At 38.2% G+C, this 18,352-nt stretch overlaps 1 protein-coding gene across 5 annotated transcripts in view; it reads left to right on the top strand.

Moving 5' to 3' along the window:
- Window positions 1-13,756, top strand: part of plekhg5a (pleckstrin homology domain containing, family G (with RhoGef domain) member 5a) — a 48,412-nt gene extending 34,656 nt beyond the window's left edge. For 4 of the 5 annotated variants that reach the window (XM_077203428.1, XM_077203426.1, XM_077203424.1 and 1 more), the window contains 12 exons: window positions 5,186-5,377; window positions 6,262-6,423; window positions 7,019-7,114; window positions 7,353-7,553; window positions 7,679-7,789; window positions 8,046-8,195; window positions 8,794-8,931; window positions 9,073-9,192; window positions 9,331-9,579; window positions 9,687-9,817; window positions 10,138-11,121; window positions 12,810-13,756. In XM_077203428.1, the coding sequence (XP_077059543.1) occupies window positions 5,186-5,377; window positions 6,262-6,423; window positions 7,019-7,114; window positions 7,353-7,553; window positions 7,679-7,789; window positions 8,046-8,195; window positions 8,794-8,931; window positions 9,073-9,192; window positions 9,331-9,579; window positions 9,687-9,817; window positions 10,138-11,121; window positions 12,810-12,819 (2,544 nt within the window). In that variant the 3' untranslated portion in view covers window positions 12,820-13,756. Of the gene's footprint in view, window positions 1-5,185; window positions 5,378-6,261; window positions 6,424-7,018; window positions 7,115-7,352; window positions 7,554-7,678; window positions 7,790-8,045; window positions 8,196-8,793; window positions 8,932-9,072; window positions 9,193-9,330; window positions 9,580-9,686; window positions 9,818-10,137; window positions 11,126-12,809 lie in introns of those variants that run through there. The other variant, XM_077203425.1, reaches the window with a different exon arrangement.
- The last annotated feature ends 4,596 nt before the right edge of the window (window positions 13,757-18,352 follow it).

Below are 18,352 nucleotides of genomic sequence, written 5' to 3'. Positions count from 1 at the left end.
TGTGTCTCGGAAATCCTGATCACGCTGCCAAAGGACTCGACTTCCACTTGAGCAGCATGTGCCAGCCTGAGTGTTCAAGCTCAAAATCAAACAATAAACCTTCCCAATAAAGTAAACACATCGTTGTAATGTACCCTGTATGAAATTTCGAATGTGTTTTTAGGCCTGTGCTGAATTCTCCCACCTCCATTTCCCATGGAGCATTTGTATACGGTATCAAACAGGAGCAAAGTTCAAAGCTCATGAGATTTTATTTCCTTGTGACTGTCTGAAAGTTCTGCATCATCAGCAGTTCAGTGGACCACAAGGTTAACCGATATCACCCAGGTTGCCCCGATGGAAAATCCTGTGGAATTAGTCGGAAAGATTGGCTTCTTTTTTTCCTACCTCCTTTTTTATCTTTCAGAGGAAAGGCACGAAAAAATCCATTGATACTTACTGTAAATCGTTTTTTTTTTTTTTTAAAGAAAGACTGGCTTCTGTAATTCAACAATATGTACTCGTACTCCTTTAGTCCTCATACATACTGATCCTGGTTCAATTTGTAACTAAGAATGACAGGTGCAGTTTACTCTAAAGATGTAATGAAGCGATTTTGTTTCTGTACTGCAAGGTTGCTTTCACTTTACTGAGCTCCAATGGGTACTGTGTCCTAGCCGGTCAGGTTTACATAACTAGCCATAAATGTGATCGTCAAGCCATAGAGAAATGATAAGATAGTGCCCTACAGCCTGTTATTTCCACCTGGAAATACAGTCGTGTGTGTGATCTCAGTGAAAGACGGCACAAAGAGGAACAGAGCGGCCTGGAAGAGTGGAAGGAGGTTCAGCATTGGCACCGAGATCAAAGGTCAGATCACAAGACTAACACACAAGCGGAGAGAAGCAACATGGGAAAATAGAAAAGAAAAAAAGAGAAGAAAATCAAGAAGTTTCGTGTCATTTTGAGGTGGATTTGAATACAGCCATGATCTATTATGTTTATTTTCTTCAACATTACCTCAAAACTTAAAGAGGACTAAATCATTTTCAAGGTATCTTTAATACCGGATCTACTGGAACTGCGCCATCTGGATCTTTACATCTTATATCCTCTTGCATGGTAAAGAAACCCGTGGAAATGCTGAATTTCCGTCAGAGGACATGGAATGTGCCCAGCATGTCAACATTCCCAGAGGTTCCAGGTGGAATGCTGATCCACTACAGTCCTCTAAATGAGCTTCCTCGGATTCATGCCCACAGGGCTCACACTACGGGGTTGGTGGCCGCCCGCGTGCAGCGCTTCGAAGCCGTGGACGCACCACCTCCCAACCCCAACCCTGTGGCTACACCGACCCCTCCTAACAGCCCCACAGATCCACCGGGAGATACTAAACAAGGCATCAAGGTAATGCTGCAGTATGCAGGCTTAATATTAGTCTCAAATCATCTGGTTCAGGAGAAGACTGCGGTTTATTTTCTCTGTAAAAAATATCAGGTAACCTAGAAAAATATACAAATGTAGCAACATCTAAATTGCTAGTTTTAAATCAATTTATGATATTATATTATATTTACTATTTAATACAAAGTCATTTCATAAAGGTCTGGTAGAAAAAGCTAATTAAAGTCTCTTTAAATGGCATGTTTCCATCTTTTACGGTGAAAATGGTCTGTTGTCTTCCTGGAATACACAGTAAATCCAAATGAGCTATATAAAATATAGCCATACAAAATATGTATGTTTTTATAATGCATATAAAATATAAAACCAACCTATCACTTGCAGGTAAATATGTTATATTCTGCTTCCCCCCCCTGATATATCAGATAACATTTTGCCCTCATATTATCAATTTTTTTTAAAGTTTTTTTGTGATTTAAGACTAATATGAAATATACCACTTTTATGTTGTAATTCCCTTTATCATCATTAGGTCCTTAACCTTTGTAGGAAACTGAAACTTAAACTATCTTGCTCTCTTTATGCAGTATCATATGATTAGAGGTGTGTTTTACTGGGGAAATGTGTAACCATGTTCAGAAGCGCCTGGAATGTTTAATGCGTATGCTGGCCTAAGTGTTTCCTTATTTCTTTATGTGTAAAATGTGCCTCGTTTTCACCTCATCTAACGTATTTATTGAAGGAGGTACATTCTGGATAATCTGCAAGCAATATCACATCAGCAAAAGTGCTTTTACACTAAAAAGCAGTTGAATTTAAATAGTTTGAATAGTTTTTCTTCACAAACAAAATATTTATATATTAAAAAGCACTAATATCCCCCTCAGCAGATGTATCCCAATACGATTTGAATGGATGAAAGAGAGCTCAGCAGAGATTTTCCCATCTTGCTTTCTTTTACCTGATCTTAATGTTGGTTTTGGACAGTTCAGAGAGACTCTGCAAAATGCAAATTAGGACGTTATGCAAATTAGCACCTAATTAGTCACAGTCACTTAAGTCACCTTTTGATTTGTTACAAAGTGAAGAATTGTGTGCTATGCTGTAGAAGACAGGACCCCAAATGTGTTTATATTCACAGTGCATATTTAACACTTTGTTGACCATCTATACTTAAAGGGACAGTTCACTTAAAAAAAAAATTCTTTGGTCATTTACTCACCTATCATGTCATTTTGAAAATTACGTTTTTATTCTGTGGAATCCAAAAAGGTATTTTTATGGATGTTTCAACTATTGTGTCCATTCAGTGAAAGTTAATGGAGTCTAAAAAACAGGAGTCGTATAGGTTTTTAGAACTACATGAGGTTGGGTACATTTATGGATGAACTTATCCTATTTTTATGCATAAACAACAATAAGAAAGCCATTTGTAGTGTGACCGTGACACTGTTTGAGCATCCCAACAGCAACATTGGCTCAACCCACCTCTAAACTACTAAATGTGACTATAAGGCGTGAAGATATTAAGATATTATAAACATTAACATCACTATTTTCTAAAAACCTACTGTGAAACAACGTGAAAATTATTAAATTGACTTGACTCGTACGTTGCCCAGCATTGAAAATCCCTTTCACCGCTTGCATTCACAGCAGATGTGCAATAAATGTTGTTTTGCAGTCAGCTCATGTCGCTGTTGATTTTAAAGCGAGCCACTGCTAGGATCAGTTGTTTGAGGTAGCTGAGGTAGCAGAAGGAGCTCCTCCTCCCCTGCTCCTTTCCCCTCTCTTCCTGTTCACACAATAGGAGGGCAGGATTCTGCAGTTACTATGACACCCGGCCAGCCCTCCTCAGCAATGCAGCGTTCTAACGTTCAGTCCTCTCAGCCTCCTTCAGGTTCACCAGCACGCACGTATACGCGCAAGCCGACGAGCCTGTAGAAGTGGATTTAAATGCATTAGTCCTTTGACATCAATGTAGCTTTTGTGAGGGTGCAGGAGGGAAGCAGGTTGAAGGAGATTGAATCTGGGCGCAGCATGGGCCTGGCTCTCTTTTGATGCCGTGCAATGCTGTGGACTGCCTTGGAAATGCCTCTGACATCTACGGTGAGCTTATCGCTTGTCTTCTGTGTTTGACACTCAGGCTTTATCTGCATGGTTCTACCTTTTTGTAATCAAATATGAATGTTCAACGACTGCCTGTCTGGGAATTAACGGGGGATAAAATGTTGCCTGCAGCCGCAGCGCTTGCATTGCTCTTCATAATTGAATTCTCCATCTCTTTATAAATATAAGAAATGTAATGGGTTCATCCAGCATATTGGCTTGTTTTAAAAGGGATTTTATTAGTGAATAAGCCAAAATCTACTTTTTCTCTGATAACTCTTGGAAATATAACATCTTCAAATGCTGGCTGGGTTCAATGTTGACTTTGTGTTCCTCAGAGAGAAACTAGCCAAACAAGTGAGTCAAACGGGTTCTTCGGATGGGCATAGACCAAGACAATGAGCTTGTCATCTTTGAAGGATGACTTTTAATTAGTTTTCTGCAACCAGGATGGTCTGTCATATGCAGCAAGTAGGGGAGCATTGATTGGATCAGTGCTGTTCAGAAATCAGAAATCTGGTGAGTGAATTTATCTGATCTGAGCAAAGGCTAAAAGCATATTGACTTGATCTAGAATTGTTTATCGATCTGGGTAAGCAACAAATTGACTTTTGGCACAGAACATTCTGCCCGTTCAGAAACATTGGCATTGTCCCAGAACATTGACGAATGAATTGGCCTGAAGATCTTCAAGATCTTTCTCTGACGAAAAATGCCAGGTTTGTTTTTAACCCATTGTAATTGCATTTTCCACTGAAAAGAAAGGCATCATTAGAACACAATGTCCAAGTAATGAGTCCCAAGGGACATTGAGTGGCTTTCCCCACTACACTCATGCATTCTTCATTTCTTTCCATTGTCGCGAACAGGGAAAAGCCTTTCCCCTGTTTTCCGAGACATGCCTTGCCTCTTTTCCTGTTGTTGCCGAAGGGTTCCTCTCGCTCTCTCGGGTCAAAGGGTTCGCTAATTCTTGTCAGTCAAGTCTCTAATGCTTCAACCTTTCTGTGCGGAGAATGTTGGCAAAAGCCACATGGCCTTTTCACCTGTTGACAGCTGAATATGCTCCCTAAGGTCAACAAAGTTTTTTTCCCATCTTCAGGTGAAAGATGTCCCTGAATGTACAGAGATGGTCTGAGAACAGGCCTGTCGTTGTTTATGTATAAATGTCCTGAGTGTTTTGTTTGCACTTCCCTACCTGTCAGAGCCGGGCTACTTCTGGCACTTTACATTCCATACTTTAGCCTGACAACTTCACAAAGTTTGCTGCTTTTACTTCTTGTCAAAGTTTGTATGACAGATGCATTTCCTTTGTGACTATTGTTACATTGTTGGTCAATTCAGCTTGCCAATGCTTAGTTTGCTGCTCCAAAAGTACAAGTAAAATTTGTTAAATATGCAACATTTCTGTCAGTTTTTTTTTCTTTTTTTCTTTCAGAAAGCAATAAGAGGTTAATTTGTGTCAGAGATAAATTAAGTACCTCAAGTGTGTAAATAATTATTTAAAGTTAGATTAATATAGTTTTTAGAACATTTTAATTATATATGAAATATTTTTTTTGTCCTTCAACTCTTATGGGGGGTCCTGGGCCACCCCAGCCCCCGCCTCAATTCAAACATTGTTCTGTGTTTACTTTTGCTTTTTCTCATTGCCTCTCTTTTTTTATCTCTCTCTCTTTCTTTCTGTCTGTGACAGGGTCAAGCGCGTCGGCGAAAGAACATGCCGGAGTTTCTGGGTGAGGCCACCGTCCCCAATCAAGACTCCGTATCCCAGTTGAGTGGTTCTCTCCCTGGATCTATAACGGGTACAGACCGCTGGAGGAACCGCGCTGCCAGCCGTTTCAGCGGCCTCTTCAGTTCCAACTCAGGAAACGGCTCTCTTGGGAAGGTCAGCATCTGTGAGCATCCAAGGGTTGTTTTACATTTGCAAGGCACTTTCTCATATGCAAAACAAGCACTTACATATTCTTGGCAAACTTTTTGCATTTCACACTTGAGCGAGTGTTTAACTACTAAGGAAGAGATACCAATTTGTCAAAGTATTGCTCCACTTAACAGTGGACCAAAACAGGAAAATGTACAAGTAGACCTTTCCTATAAGTCGACACTCAGTTTTTCCTCACGTGCAGGGACCTTTGGTGTGTTTTTGTTTGCTTGCCCTAGAGATTTAGGTTGGTTGTGTTGGGAGTGTAAACTTGGGGTCAAAGCTCAGGCCAGCACCTCTTCCTCTCTATGTGACTCTTGTAAAAATCTCATATAATAGCTTGACGTTAGTCCGGTATGGACAACAATGCCTGCTTGGTCGTGACGATGGCTTATGAGATCATTAAATGTGTCTTGAGATTTACTCCATGCTGCAAACAATAGTGTTAATATGAGGTACACATATGAGGTAAAATAAATAATTGTTCTTATTTTGAATAGCTGATGTTATGCTTGGGATGCACAATACTGTATATCGGTACCATATCATTATCATATTATATTAAAAATGTAGTTTATCTTTCAGTATTGAATATTTAATTTCTCATGCTATTTTTTGATTAGCTCTGCCTTTATCTAATGCTCACTTGAATTTAATCTTCAAAAACCATAATCATTTTTTATTTTCATTTTTCATACTGTACGTTAATGGTGTGATGTCTAAATTCACTTAAAATTATGTTTTATTTTTAGTTTATTTAAACAAAATAGTTAATAATCATTAATAGACTTTTAATGATTCATTATTTTATGTTATTTCCACTTTAATATTTAAAATTTTCTTCTCAGGAGTGTGATCGTGTGGAACAGCTGCAGAGTAAGCTATACTCATACACTATGTTCGGATTACCCAAGATGCCACCGCAGCTCTCGTTCCACAGAGACTCATGGGAAGAGGAGCCCAACCTGGAGCTAGAAGAGAGCTGGAAGCAACTTTTGGAGAATCCTGAGGTAAACACACTCCCCTACCCAGAGGATTGCTTTGAGAATTTTTATATAGATCAAATAGGTTGTCATAACCCATAATACATGCTGGATCAGCGTTATCTGACTTCATGTGCAACAATAAACCTGTCAGATTAATGACTATAATCAGCTATGAATGTTTTTATAACTTCAGTTTTTCCATTGATGTTTTTGTGGTAGGTCTTTGCAGTGTCATGGAGGTGGATGTTTTATTGCTCTTGTCGTGATCGGTTTTGTAAGAGTAACTAAAGTCACAAAACAGTGCATTTTTTTGTAATTATTAAGCAAAGTCTACACTACACTCTTCTTTCAGATCAGTCCCAAGACAAGCAGAATATACTAACAATGACCCAACTTGCAATGAAATCCATTTGTTTTGCTACACATTATCATTATCACTCTATTTCTTATTATCAGTGTTGAAAACAGTTGTGTTGTGAGACATTTTTTTCTAGATTATTTGATGAATAGAAATTTTAAAGGAACAGCATTTATTTATTTTTTAAAATTTGTAACATATATTTTTGATTGGGAGGGTTTAATATATTTTGCTTTTAAATGTTTAATTTTTGTCTTGTAGATTTTAACCAGACGTCAATGCCATCAGCAAGAGGCTGTATGGGAACTGCTGCAGACAGAGTCAGACTACATCAAGAAACTGCACGTCATTACCGATGTAAGAGCCTGCTGATAAATACATTAGCATCGTCCTTGTATAATCTGTGTAAATATGGGATAATGCCATTGAAATAGGTCTCATGGTTTTCAACCAAGTCCATAAGAGTAATTTACAATAGTTATATTTTCTAGTACTCATTTTGACTGTAGCATTTATGGTACGTTTATGTGACTTGTCATTTAGATCCGACATTTAATAGCACGATATAATCACACATTCCCTCCACTTTCACCAGCTGTTTCTATGTGGCCTGCTGAACCTACAGGAGAGTGGCTTACTGAGTGAAGTCGAACCTCTGCGTCTCTTCAGTAACATTCAGGATATTGTGCAACTGCATACATCCCTGTGGGCTGAGGTCATGTTGCCAGCACTAGAGAAAGCCAGAAAGAACAGAACCGTGCTCAACCCCACTGAACTACATCAGGGTTTCAGTACTGTGAGTCTGCACAATAATATCTCACACAGGAGACACTAGTATTTTCACTCATTCACTTCCATTTTTTTAAGACTTAAAAACTTAAGATCTGTAAATTACGTTGACCTGAATTTTTTTTTATACAGTTTGGTTTCAGATTCAAGCCCTATATCCATTACTGCATGGAAGAAGAGGGCTGTATGGAGTACATGCGCACTTTACTGAAAGACAATGAGCTCTTCAGAATATACGTAACTGTGAGTAATTTATTACCATCCATATCTGGTTGCTCTTTAACCTTTGAATGATTTAGTCTGGCGGAAAATTTAAAGGAACCTCTGATGGTTTATTGTATATGAGAGAGATATATGAGAGGTCTTTAGCATAATAACCTGTATTGTAAAAGAACCCTAATTTTGCCTGAGTGATTTCCTCATGATCTGCTTGTGCTGTGATTGTATGTTTATGATTGTTCACAAAATGAGACTTTCAATAAACTTTTCCATCCTGTAGTGGGCAGAAACTCATAAACAGTGCAACCGGCTGAAGCTGACCGACATGTTGGTGAAGCCTCATCAAAGACTTACTAAATACCCACTGCTGCTCAAGAGCGTGCTGAAAAAGACTGATGACCCGCCAACTCGTGAAGCCATTAACAGAATGGTAAGAGATTAAATCTTTCAAAAATCTTTGGAATAGAACACATGTGCACATTATTCAGTAGCATGTACAGTAATTTATTTGAATGTTATTTGCAATAGCATATTCTTGCCACTGGAATTGCCAATCAATGCCAAATTGAATGGATTTATCTATAATATTATGAAATAGCGAAAACAAATAGATAGAATAAGTTAACACATTTTTGAAAGAATATAAGTATAGTATAAATATACAGTGGGGTTCAAAAGTCTAAGGCCACATTTAAATTCTTGAATAAAGAAAAACAAATCTAGGAATTTAAACTTGGACACAGTTTAAATTAAATTATATTATATTATATAAATATTTTAGATATACTTCTATCCCTCAATCAATTCTCCAAACCACTTATCCTTTGTAGGGTTGTGGCAAGATATTCTTAAACCTATTTTTGATTCAACTTCTCAATCAAATTGTTATGCTAAGAAAAATATAAAAACATTTAAACGTATCTAAACATTTTAAACTGCACTGTATTTAGGATAAAAAATATATTTATTTGTATTTATCATTTCTTTTTTAATTATTATACTATATTGAATAATATTTTTTTGGTCAGGTGGCTGCTGTTGAATGCTTCATTAACAGCGTGGACTCACAAATGAGACAAAGGGAGGAAAAACAGAAGCTGGCTGCCATCGCTGGACGTATAGAGGCGTATGAGGCTGTGGAGGGGGCCAGCGAGGAAGTGGAGAGGGTGAGACAATAAGGCTTTCGTATCTCTTTTATATGAGATCTTGTATCTTGGGTGTATTTTGTCATTTACTGAAGAAACAAGTTGCAACTCCATTACCTGCTTGATGTCTCTATAATCATCCATCATGCATTGATCCTTCAGATCCTCAGGGAATATAATAACTTTGACCTGACCGCTCCAGTGATGGGCGCCCCACCTGAAGAAACCCGTCAACTGCTCTTCGAGGGAGCACTGAAGATGAAGGAGGGAAAAGAGAGCAGGGTACGATTTCTTGTTTTTATTTCTTAAAACAGAGTCAGCATTTCTGAGTGCACTTTAGTAAGAAATAGATTTTTAACTGGCAGCCAATAGTTGTCTAAAAGCTTCTCACCGGTCTCCATTACCTCCTGTTTCCGACAGATGGATGTGTACGGTTTCCTGTTCACTGATGTTTTGTTGATTACTAAGCCGGTGAAGCGTGTGGAGAAAGTGAAGGTGATCCGCCAGCCTCTCGTCATCCATAACGTAGTGTGCCGAGAGCTGAAAGACCCAGGAAGCTTCCTCCTTATCTACCTCAATGAGTTTTGCTGTGCAGTGGCCTCCTATTGCTTTCAGGCCAACAGTGGCACTCAGGGCCGGAGCTGGATTGAGGCCATCCACAACGCACAGGTATTAGAATTCAATAACACAGTGCAAACGTTTGGTTACTAATGGTTGGTTTCTTAAAACCATTGGGCTTGTGTGCTAGTTTTAATATGAAGAGTTTTTCCATGCAGAACCAACTTCAGAGACTTCGCTCCGAGGCCCAGAGAGATGACACAGATGACAGAGATGAGGATGAGACGGAAAGCAGCATGTCCACCTCCAGCTCTCCATCACTACAGCACAGAGACCCTCTAGACAAGAGGTACTGTCTATAAATGATTCCTTATATACTGTATTGAGACTGCATATAGATTATTCCTATAGGCATTAGCAATGGCAAGAACATGGGTTCATATCCAGTGTTGGGGAAAGTTACTTTGAAAACTCTGTAAATTTAAAAGTAATGCGTTACTTTACTGGTTACTTGAAAAAAGTAATCTGATTACGGAACCTGAGTTAGTTGTAATGCATTACCCCGAACACTGTTCATATCCAACGGAATGCAAAAATTCTACAATACTTTTTGTAAAAGAGCAAAGTACATCAAGCACTCTAATAAATTTCAATTTTCTTTTCCAAAAGCCTCTCTCCTTCACCAAGTCACTCCGATGGCTCCACAGAAACCCTTTCTGTGGCTGCCATGGAAGAAGCGGATGAGGTTGGGCCCTTGTCGACTGTTCAGACTGCATCATTAAAAAATCCCCTGCAGTCTGATTCTTCAAGCCTGCGGGATTCCTTCTCTACCAGTGACAGCAAAACTCTGGAAGGTCTGGGTGATTTGGTCACGACGGACTTGGATGCAGAAAGTCGCTCTCTTTCTATAGACAGTGCGTATGGAACTCTCTCCCCTCAGTCCCTGATCACAGAACTTGATTTAAAGGGAGCGGTTTGCCAGAGCGAGGGAGAGGAGACCGATGCTGGGGAGGAAGAAGAGGGATTTGAGGATGATGAAGATGGTGACGAGGAGGATTCAATAGCCTGGAATGGCTCGCAGATTACTGTAAATGAGTCCTACGTTTTAGACCATGACCATGCGAACAATGAGGAGCTCGGGCAGAAGAATGACTTTTCTGGGATGTCTCAGGTCATGGGTTGTCGTTCCCAAACGCTGCGGCGCCGTTCGCCCGTCCAGCCCCGCCCAGACTACTTGCAGCACTTTACCCTCAGGTCACGCTCTGAAGATGACCTCCTTCAATGCCTCGCCGGTCCTCTCCGCCCCTCTGGCAGGAACAATGTAAGCAAGAGCTTGACACACCTTGCCAAACAGACGTCTCAAAGCTCTGAGTTACTCCAGATGGACGAGGAAGGACTCCGTGAGGATCCAAAAGCATTGTCGAGCAAACTTATGAGAGCAGAGGCAAGGCATGTGCAAAGGACCCTCAGCTGCCCCAATGGCCAGGCAGACTGTGAGATAACAGAGATTGAGACACTTCCCTCTGGTGGTCTGGAGGAAAAGAGTGACTTGGTGCTTTCCCAGCAGCCACATCAGCAGCATAATAAACTGACTGTGGCTCAGTTACACAGGATACGTGCTACCATGGTGCTCAATTCAACACTGACAGCATCGTAAGTCTACAATCACACTTCATGTTTCACATATTTAGGTCATACTTAACTCCAAATAAAAAAATTATAATTAAAATATATTTGTATATTTATAATGCATAAAATGTATAAAAATATTTTTCATAAAAACGTGTTCATAAATTCATAATACATGTTATATATCTATATTTATTTAATATAAAGATAATGAAGCCTAATTTAGTTTTTTCAGAATCATTCTCCCCCAATCTTCAGTAGCTTATGGAGCCCCTAAAGGGACATGGTGGTGGAAAAATATGAGATGGGAGGAAAAATATATATTTTAATGCTTCTTCGCAAGAATATTATTTTCCATCACCATGTTCCTTTAGGGGCTCTGTAGTAGCTTGTTGTAATATAAATAATAATAATTATGATTACAGTAATGCAAAACGTCTGATGATGGTAAGAGTCTCTTATGCTCACAAAGGCAGCCTTTATTTGATCCAAAATACTGTAAAAACAATAATATTGTGTAATATCAGTTTTTACAGTTTATTTACAGAATTAATTACAGTTTAAAATGATTTTTTCAAATATATTTTATTCCTGTGATGGCAAAGCTGCAGCAACCATTAGTCCAGTCTTCAGTGTCACATGATCCTTAAGAAATCATTCTAATATGCTGATTTGCTGCTCAAGAAAATTCTTATTTATCAATGTAGAAAAAGTGTTAAAAAAAAATTGGAAACTGGTAAAGTTTTTCAGGATTCTTTAATGAAAAGAAAGTTCAAATGAACAGCATATATTTGTAGTAAATGTCTTTACTGTTACTTTTGATCAATTTAATCCATCCTTGCTGAAAAAAAAACTTGATTTAACTCCAAACTTTTGAACAGTAGTGTACATTTGATTTGTAAAGTACAATTTGATAGTATTTGTTGTTTTCATTACCCTAATGAGAATTAAACTCATGAAAGTTATGAAAAGGTCCTAAAATATAATGCAAAAGTTTATAGTTTCAGTCGTGTATCCACAAGCAAGTTGCAATTAAAACAAGCCGCTTAGTCCTTGTCTTTCTTCATCAACTGCACATGGTAATTTAGCCATTCCTATAAAGTTGCTATCAAGAGATTTCAACACTAGACATTAGGATGTACCCCCCAAAATCACTAATAGCTTGCTGACAGATTGTTCCTGCAGGTTGTTACAAAACTGTCCCTCATTGTCCAGACATGCCCTCTTCATTGTTAACGTTCACCACAGAGTGTGGCACATTATTAGCTGTCACTGTGGACTCATTAGAAGACAATGTGCTCTTCTGATATAGCTTTTAATAGGGCGAGACACGGTGATCTCAGTCAGGGAGGCACAGGACAGCCAAACCCCTATTGTCTAGCCGTCTGTGGGAAACTGGCATTTCAACATCCAGGGGCTTTTGTCCCTAGTGTGTTTTATCTAATAATCTCAGTCTCCACCCAGAGTTATTAGAGAATTTGAACTTCAGAGAGAATGACTGCATCTAGAATACTGATTTTTCCATGTATTGTATCTATTTTTACCTAGTGGAGGGTCTCTAATTGTTCCTTGATGTTTTAGTGAAGGATTTGGTGTTACGAAACGCTATAATTGTTACCAGCTGCTTTGAAGTAATATAAATATCATCACATTATAGATATATTATTAATTTGCTATTTATATTAACCCTATTCTGCTTTTTCTTTCTCTAGGGAAGTTTAATGTTTGAGTAAATGAAGCTGATGCCATTAGCTGGTCTATTGGTGGGACTTAAGCCATGTCTTTGGTCCAAGACTACATCTACAAAAACGTGTACCCATGGGGACATACAACTCAGTGTCAGAAAGAGAACGCTGTGGAACTCTCAGTTAAAAGCCATGACCATAATTCAGTAATTTAATATTAACTATAAAGTTGAAGGGTCATACATACAAAGACATGCATTTTTGTATAATACCTGTCTGACAATGAAAAAAAGAGACTTGAGTTAATAAAAAATTTTTTTAATGATGCAACAGTCAGGGCTTTTGCTGAGTAAAAGGCACAGCAAAAAAAATCATGTTCTTTCTCACTTCTAATGTGTACTTCATGCATTACTGCCCTGTGGAGGTCTGTTATCACACAAAAAAGTATGAATATAAACTCTAAAGCATTCTTAATCCTAGAATGAATTGTTTGATGGACAGAAAAATCGTTTAACCTCTGAGTCCTAAGGGCTTTTCGCTAGATGATAAAACTCCTGAAACCCCTAAAATAGATTGACTCTTTTAGGTTGTAGTAATTGACTGAATCACACTTGTGAAAAAAATTAAATAAAAAAGAACAACTGTGGACTACTTTTGCTTCAAACGCCACAATAAAAATCAACTTGCATGCATTTGGTTTTTTTCAGTGTTCTGTAAATATTGTATTTATTGAACCTGCTTTGTTTTGTAGAAAATATACTTATTGTTGATGCCTTTTGATTGTTATGTCTCTTTATGGCACTGTCTCTAATTTGTCTTTTGACATCAAAATAAGGGCTGAATCCATGTCTTGGATTTGATCAGTTTACATATGTATGTATCTTCAATATTTACAGGTTACCAATTTGCACAATGCTCTCAAAAGAAAGAAAAAAACCCCACAATCTTCTAATTAAAATGCTTCAAATGACAAATCCACTTGTAAAATGTGTCAATTTTTTTTTTTACAAAATTGAATGAATGATTTAATTTCTTGTAAATGAGAAGATATTCCATAAATGGACATCACAACTCACAACAACAAGTGTCTCATTGTGACTGCACCGAGTAATCATATGTTTATGTCCTTACAGCACATCTATGTCTCAACTGTATCATGTTATTAATAGCTTTAGTTACATTATGTGCAGGTTTTCTTTTTTGTAATCTGCGAGCAGCATGATTTTAAGTCAATACAGAATGGGATCCTATTGGTGAGCTGTTGACCTGTGAAATAATTGCAATATTGACTTAATCCAGAAGGCGGCAGCAAATATCTACTTTTTTTATTTTTATTAAATCTTTGACTTCATTTGTTGTTTGTACAGCTGATGGAAAAATATGTGGTCATGCAACTTAACTTATTTTTCCATCATCTTCTCCATTTTTGTGTAAACCCAAAATATAAGAAGCCCAAAAGATTAAATCAACTTAGGCACTTAGTAGGCTATTCTTACTATTTAGAAACAAATGTGCTTTGTGCAGTTTATTAGTTATTACAATATCATATATTTATATGTTCATAAAAAATTGGGAAAAAATCCAAGTCCAGGCACTCAGTAGGTTACAAAAGTAAAAAAGCCTTTATTATTTAGTCGAGGGCTAAACCATTAAAAAACACCAACGGGTATCGGCCCACTGGCCTTCATCAGGGTGTTAGTAACAAACGGACAAAATCAAGCAATACTTATAGTTGCATTGGTTTCAGGTGTGCCAGTCTGGCACTTGCAACACAAATTTTTGGCCACTAGAGGCAATAGTTCAGGTCATGTCTAATGCCAGAGGTTAAATCATACAAGTACAAGGCAAAAATATAGCTGCGAGCAGCCATTACCGGGGCCAAGCGCAAGAAGCGGCAACAGATACCATCATGGGTGGGAGTGGCAGACCGACTGCAGCAAGGAGCAATTAAAGACATTTTAAGACAATTTTGGCAAAATGGCTGAAAAATCATATATACAGTAACTTTTAAGATGATTCACTGGTTTATCACTTTTGACAAATAGGTGGCGCAGTTATGAAATCAATTTGATGTGGTCAGAGTGAGGTGACAATGACACATACAAAGTTTGGTTTCAAAATGTCAAGGCATTGCAGAGATAAAGCCTGAATAGTCAGTTTGGCAGCATGCCTCAACTTTGATGCTGCGGTATACGAAAACGGTTTCGTCTATCGTCACGAAATCCATAACTTTTAGTCGGCATGGTCTGGAGATGATGTGATTCGATTTTGGTGAAAATCGGACGAATGGCCTAGGAGAAGTTCGAAAAAGAAGGTTTTGAAAGTAAATAAAGATGGCAGACAGGAAGTTCGTCCAAATACGTCAATCTTGATATCTATGTTCTCGGCATGACCCAAGGAATCTAGTAAGACCAGTGTCATTACAATAAGCATATTTTTTCAAAAGTTATAAGCATTTTTGGAAATTTAATTTTAACTTTTGACCAACAAGTGGCGCTGTCTCAAAATCTTTTGAGTACCTTCAGGGGATGGTGCTGGTGGCAAATTCTGAGTTTCATAATGTTGCACCAATGCATTTGTTAAGTATAGCATTTTACATCACAATATTTCATTAAAGTCAATGGGAATTTAACGTTTTGTTCTATTATAGCGCCACCAAGAGGCAAAATCCCACAATTTTTTTCATATGTCCTCAGATTGAGCCCATACATGTGTGTGAAAATTTTGGTGAAAATATCTAAATTCGCTTCGGAGTTATAGACATTTATATGAAAAAACACGTCAAAAATGACTGACGCGTGACTTTGATTGAATTTTACTACCCCTTACTATCAATATTTTGGCATTTGGGCAATTGCAATTTACTAACGAGCTATGGTTCCAAACTTCTGATGGTGGTTTCGTCTTGATCGGACTAACGGTTTCGAAGATATCAGCAAATGTTTTTTAAGCGCTAAATCACAAAGCTACACAAACCGTAAGACGAAACCTAGCATGTTTGGTATCTGTGGACTCGGCAAGGATTCAGGAACCTAAGGAGATGACTCCCGTGAAAATCATTCAACCACAGCCAGAGTTATAAGCATTTTAAAAATAAATTTTACCACTAGGTGGCGCTGTTTTGAAACTTCTCAGGCTCCTTCAGGGCATCGTACTGATGACCCATACCGAGTTTCCTAACAATTCGTTCATGCGTTCAGAAAATACAGCATTTTAGCACATTATTCAAAATGGCCGACAGCCAAAATGGCCGATCTGGGAAAATTGGGAAAATCGGATATCATTCGATTCGACATGACGCCCTGAATCTAACGAGACCACTTTTATGATTTTTGGACAAACCTTTCAGAAGTTATAAGCAAAAATAGCAATTTTCTGTATCTCCGGACCAGTAGGTGGCGCTGCGCCGAAACGCAGCATGTAGCCTTAGGTCATGCTTGTGATGACATATACCAAGTTTGGTCTCAATACGATAAAGCATTGTGGAGATACATCCTTACGTCTGTTTTTGCAAGCGCTACGTAAAATTTGTTCGAGCGTTTATCAAAAACGATTTGACGAATCAATTTGATTTTAATACATTTTTTGTCAGCACTGCCTGAAGATGATCTGGTTCAATTTTCGTGCTAGCTTTTTGAGAAAATTCAAGTTGGTGAAGGAATACAACTTTGTCAAATGTTTAATTTAGTTTCATATATAAACTGAGAAAGTTCTGTAACTTGAATTTAGCATTCAGCTGTGGAGCACGAAACTCCTGTCTTATTCTGTGTCTCTATATACAGCTGTCAGACGGGTTTTCTTTCTATTGTAAGTTAAATGAAACATGTTAATGAAACTCTTGGAGACTCTCGCGAACTTTTGTCTTAGCAAGAGAGAGTCCTGTCACTCCTGTTCTGGAGTCTCAGGGTTTGAATAAGTTTTTCCCTCTCTCTTTTAATACAGGTTCCTAAACTGGTATACGAGTTTCCACCATCACAATGTAACCCCTCCCTCTTATAATGTATATATATTACAATGTTTGACTCAAGAAGTCAGACGATGTTGGTATGACTGCAGCGACAAGCAATAAAAGAACTTCTGCTTGGAAAACTTCCTCCGTCTCCTGGTCTGAGCTTCTAACTTTTCTACAAGGAAAAAGTTCACTACAATGGCGGCCATATTTTTATGACGCAAAATTACCTCATGGGGTGCAATCGAATCGTCATGAGCTCAGGAATCAGAGGAAAAAATAATTTTGTTGATTGGCCTTACGGTTCAGAAGTTATTAGCAAAATAAAAGTGAAACTTTGGACAGGTGGTGGCGCTAGAGGGAATGACTTAGAAACACCAAAATTGGTGTATTTAATGTTGGGACTGTCCTCTATCAGAATGTCAAACCAAAACAACTTTCCCGCAATCGGTTCTATGGGCTGCCATAGACTCCAAGAGCGGAATAATAATAAGAAGAAGAACGCCAACGATTACAATAGGTGCCTCTGCACCTTTGGTGCTTGGCCCCTAATAAGAGATCTCCAAGTGGAAAAATTGGAGTGACACCACTGGCTATAGTTGTCTAAAACTGACACATTTATGCATGTTTGCAGTAATAAGGCTTACACTGTTAACAGTTTTATAAATTGCAATACCACCCATGTTGTTTATCGATTAGAGTGTACTTGTGGGTGTTTCTATGTAGGCCTCACTAAAAGGAGATTAAGAGGCAGGGTAACTGAGCATAGGTATGCCATCCGGACTGGAAATATGAATTATCCAATGGCCAAACATTATATAGACGCTAAACATGGAAGGGATTCGACCTTACGAGTAGTGGTCATTGAGGCTATCCGCCTTGATCCCAGAGGTGGGGATATAATCAAACGCCTTAAACAAAGGGAGACATATTGGATCTATTCTTTGAGGGCCACTAGTCATCCAGGTCTCAATGAAGATTTTGACCTTTCACCGTTTTTGTAATTGTTGTGTTTCAATGGTCACAGTGTTTTGACTAGCCTTTGAATGCAATGCCCTTTTTTATGTTGTTTCAGAACCATCTTGACTATATAATTAGAATGATGATGGGTAACTAGCCTATTCACATTTATTGGCTTTTGGTACATATTGTGTGGAGTACACTAGATGTTTGTAGTGGTGTCACTCCAATTTTTTCACTTGGAGATCTCTTATTTAGCCTTGTACTTGTAGGATTTAACTTCTGGCATTAGACATGACCTGAACTATTGCCTCTAGTGGCCAAACATTTGTGTTGCAAGTGCCAGACTGGCACAACTGAAACCAATGCAACTATATTGCTTGATTTTGTCTGTTTGTTACCAACACCCTGATGAAGTCCAGTGGGCCGATATGCGTTGGTGTTTTTTAATGGTTTAGCCCTCGACTAAATAATAAAGGCTTTTTTACTTTTGTAACCTACTGAGTGCCTGGACTTGGGTTTTTTCCATTTTTTATGAACATTTAACCCTTCCAAGAGCACCAGAGGATACAAGGGACACCAGCAGTGCTCCAGTTTCCTTTTTTTATATATTTTTTTATCATATATTTAGAATTTAGCACTGATATCTGTTTTCCGTAAA

This window comes from Siphateles boraxobius, unplaced genomic scaffold (assembly GCF_051911475.1).
Source record: "Siphateles boraxobius isolate OS27281-9 unplaced genomic scaffold, OSU_SipBor_1 5, whole genome shotgun sequence".
Classification (NCBI taxonomy): domain Eukaryota; kingdom Metazoa; phylum Chordata; class Actinopteri; order Cypriniformes; family Leuciscidae; genus Siphateles; species Siphateles boraxobius.
Note: the sequence above shows the minus strand (reverse complement) of the source record. Positions and strands in the feature narration are given on the sequence as shown.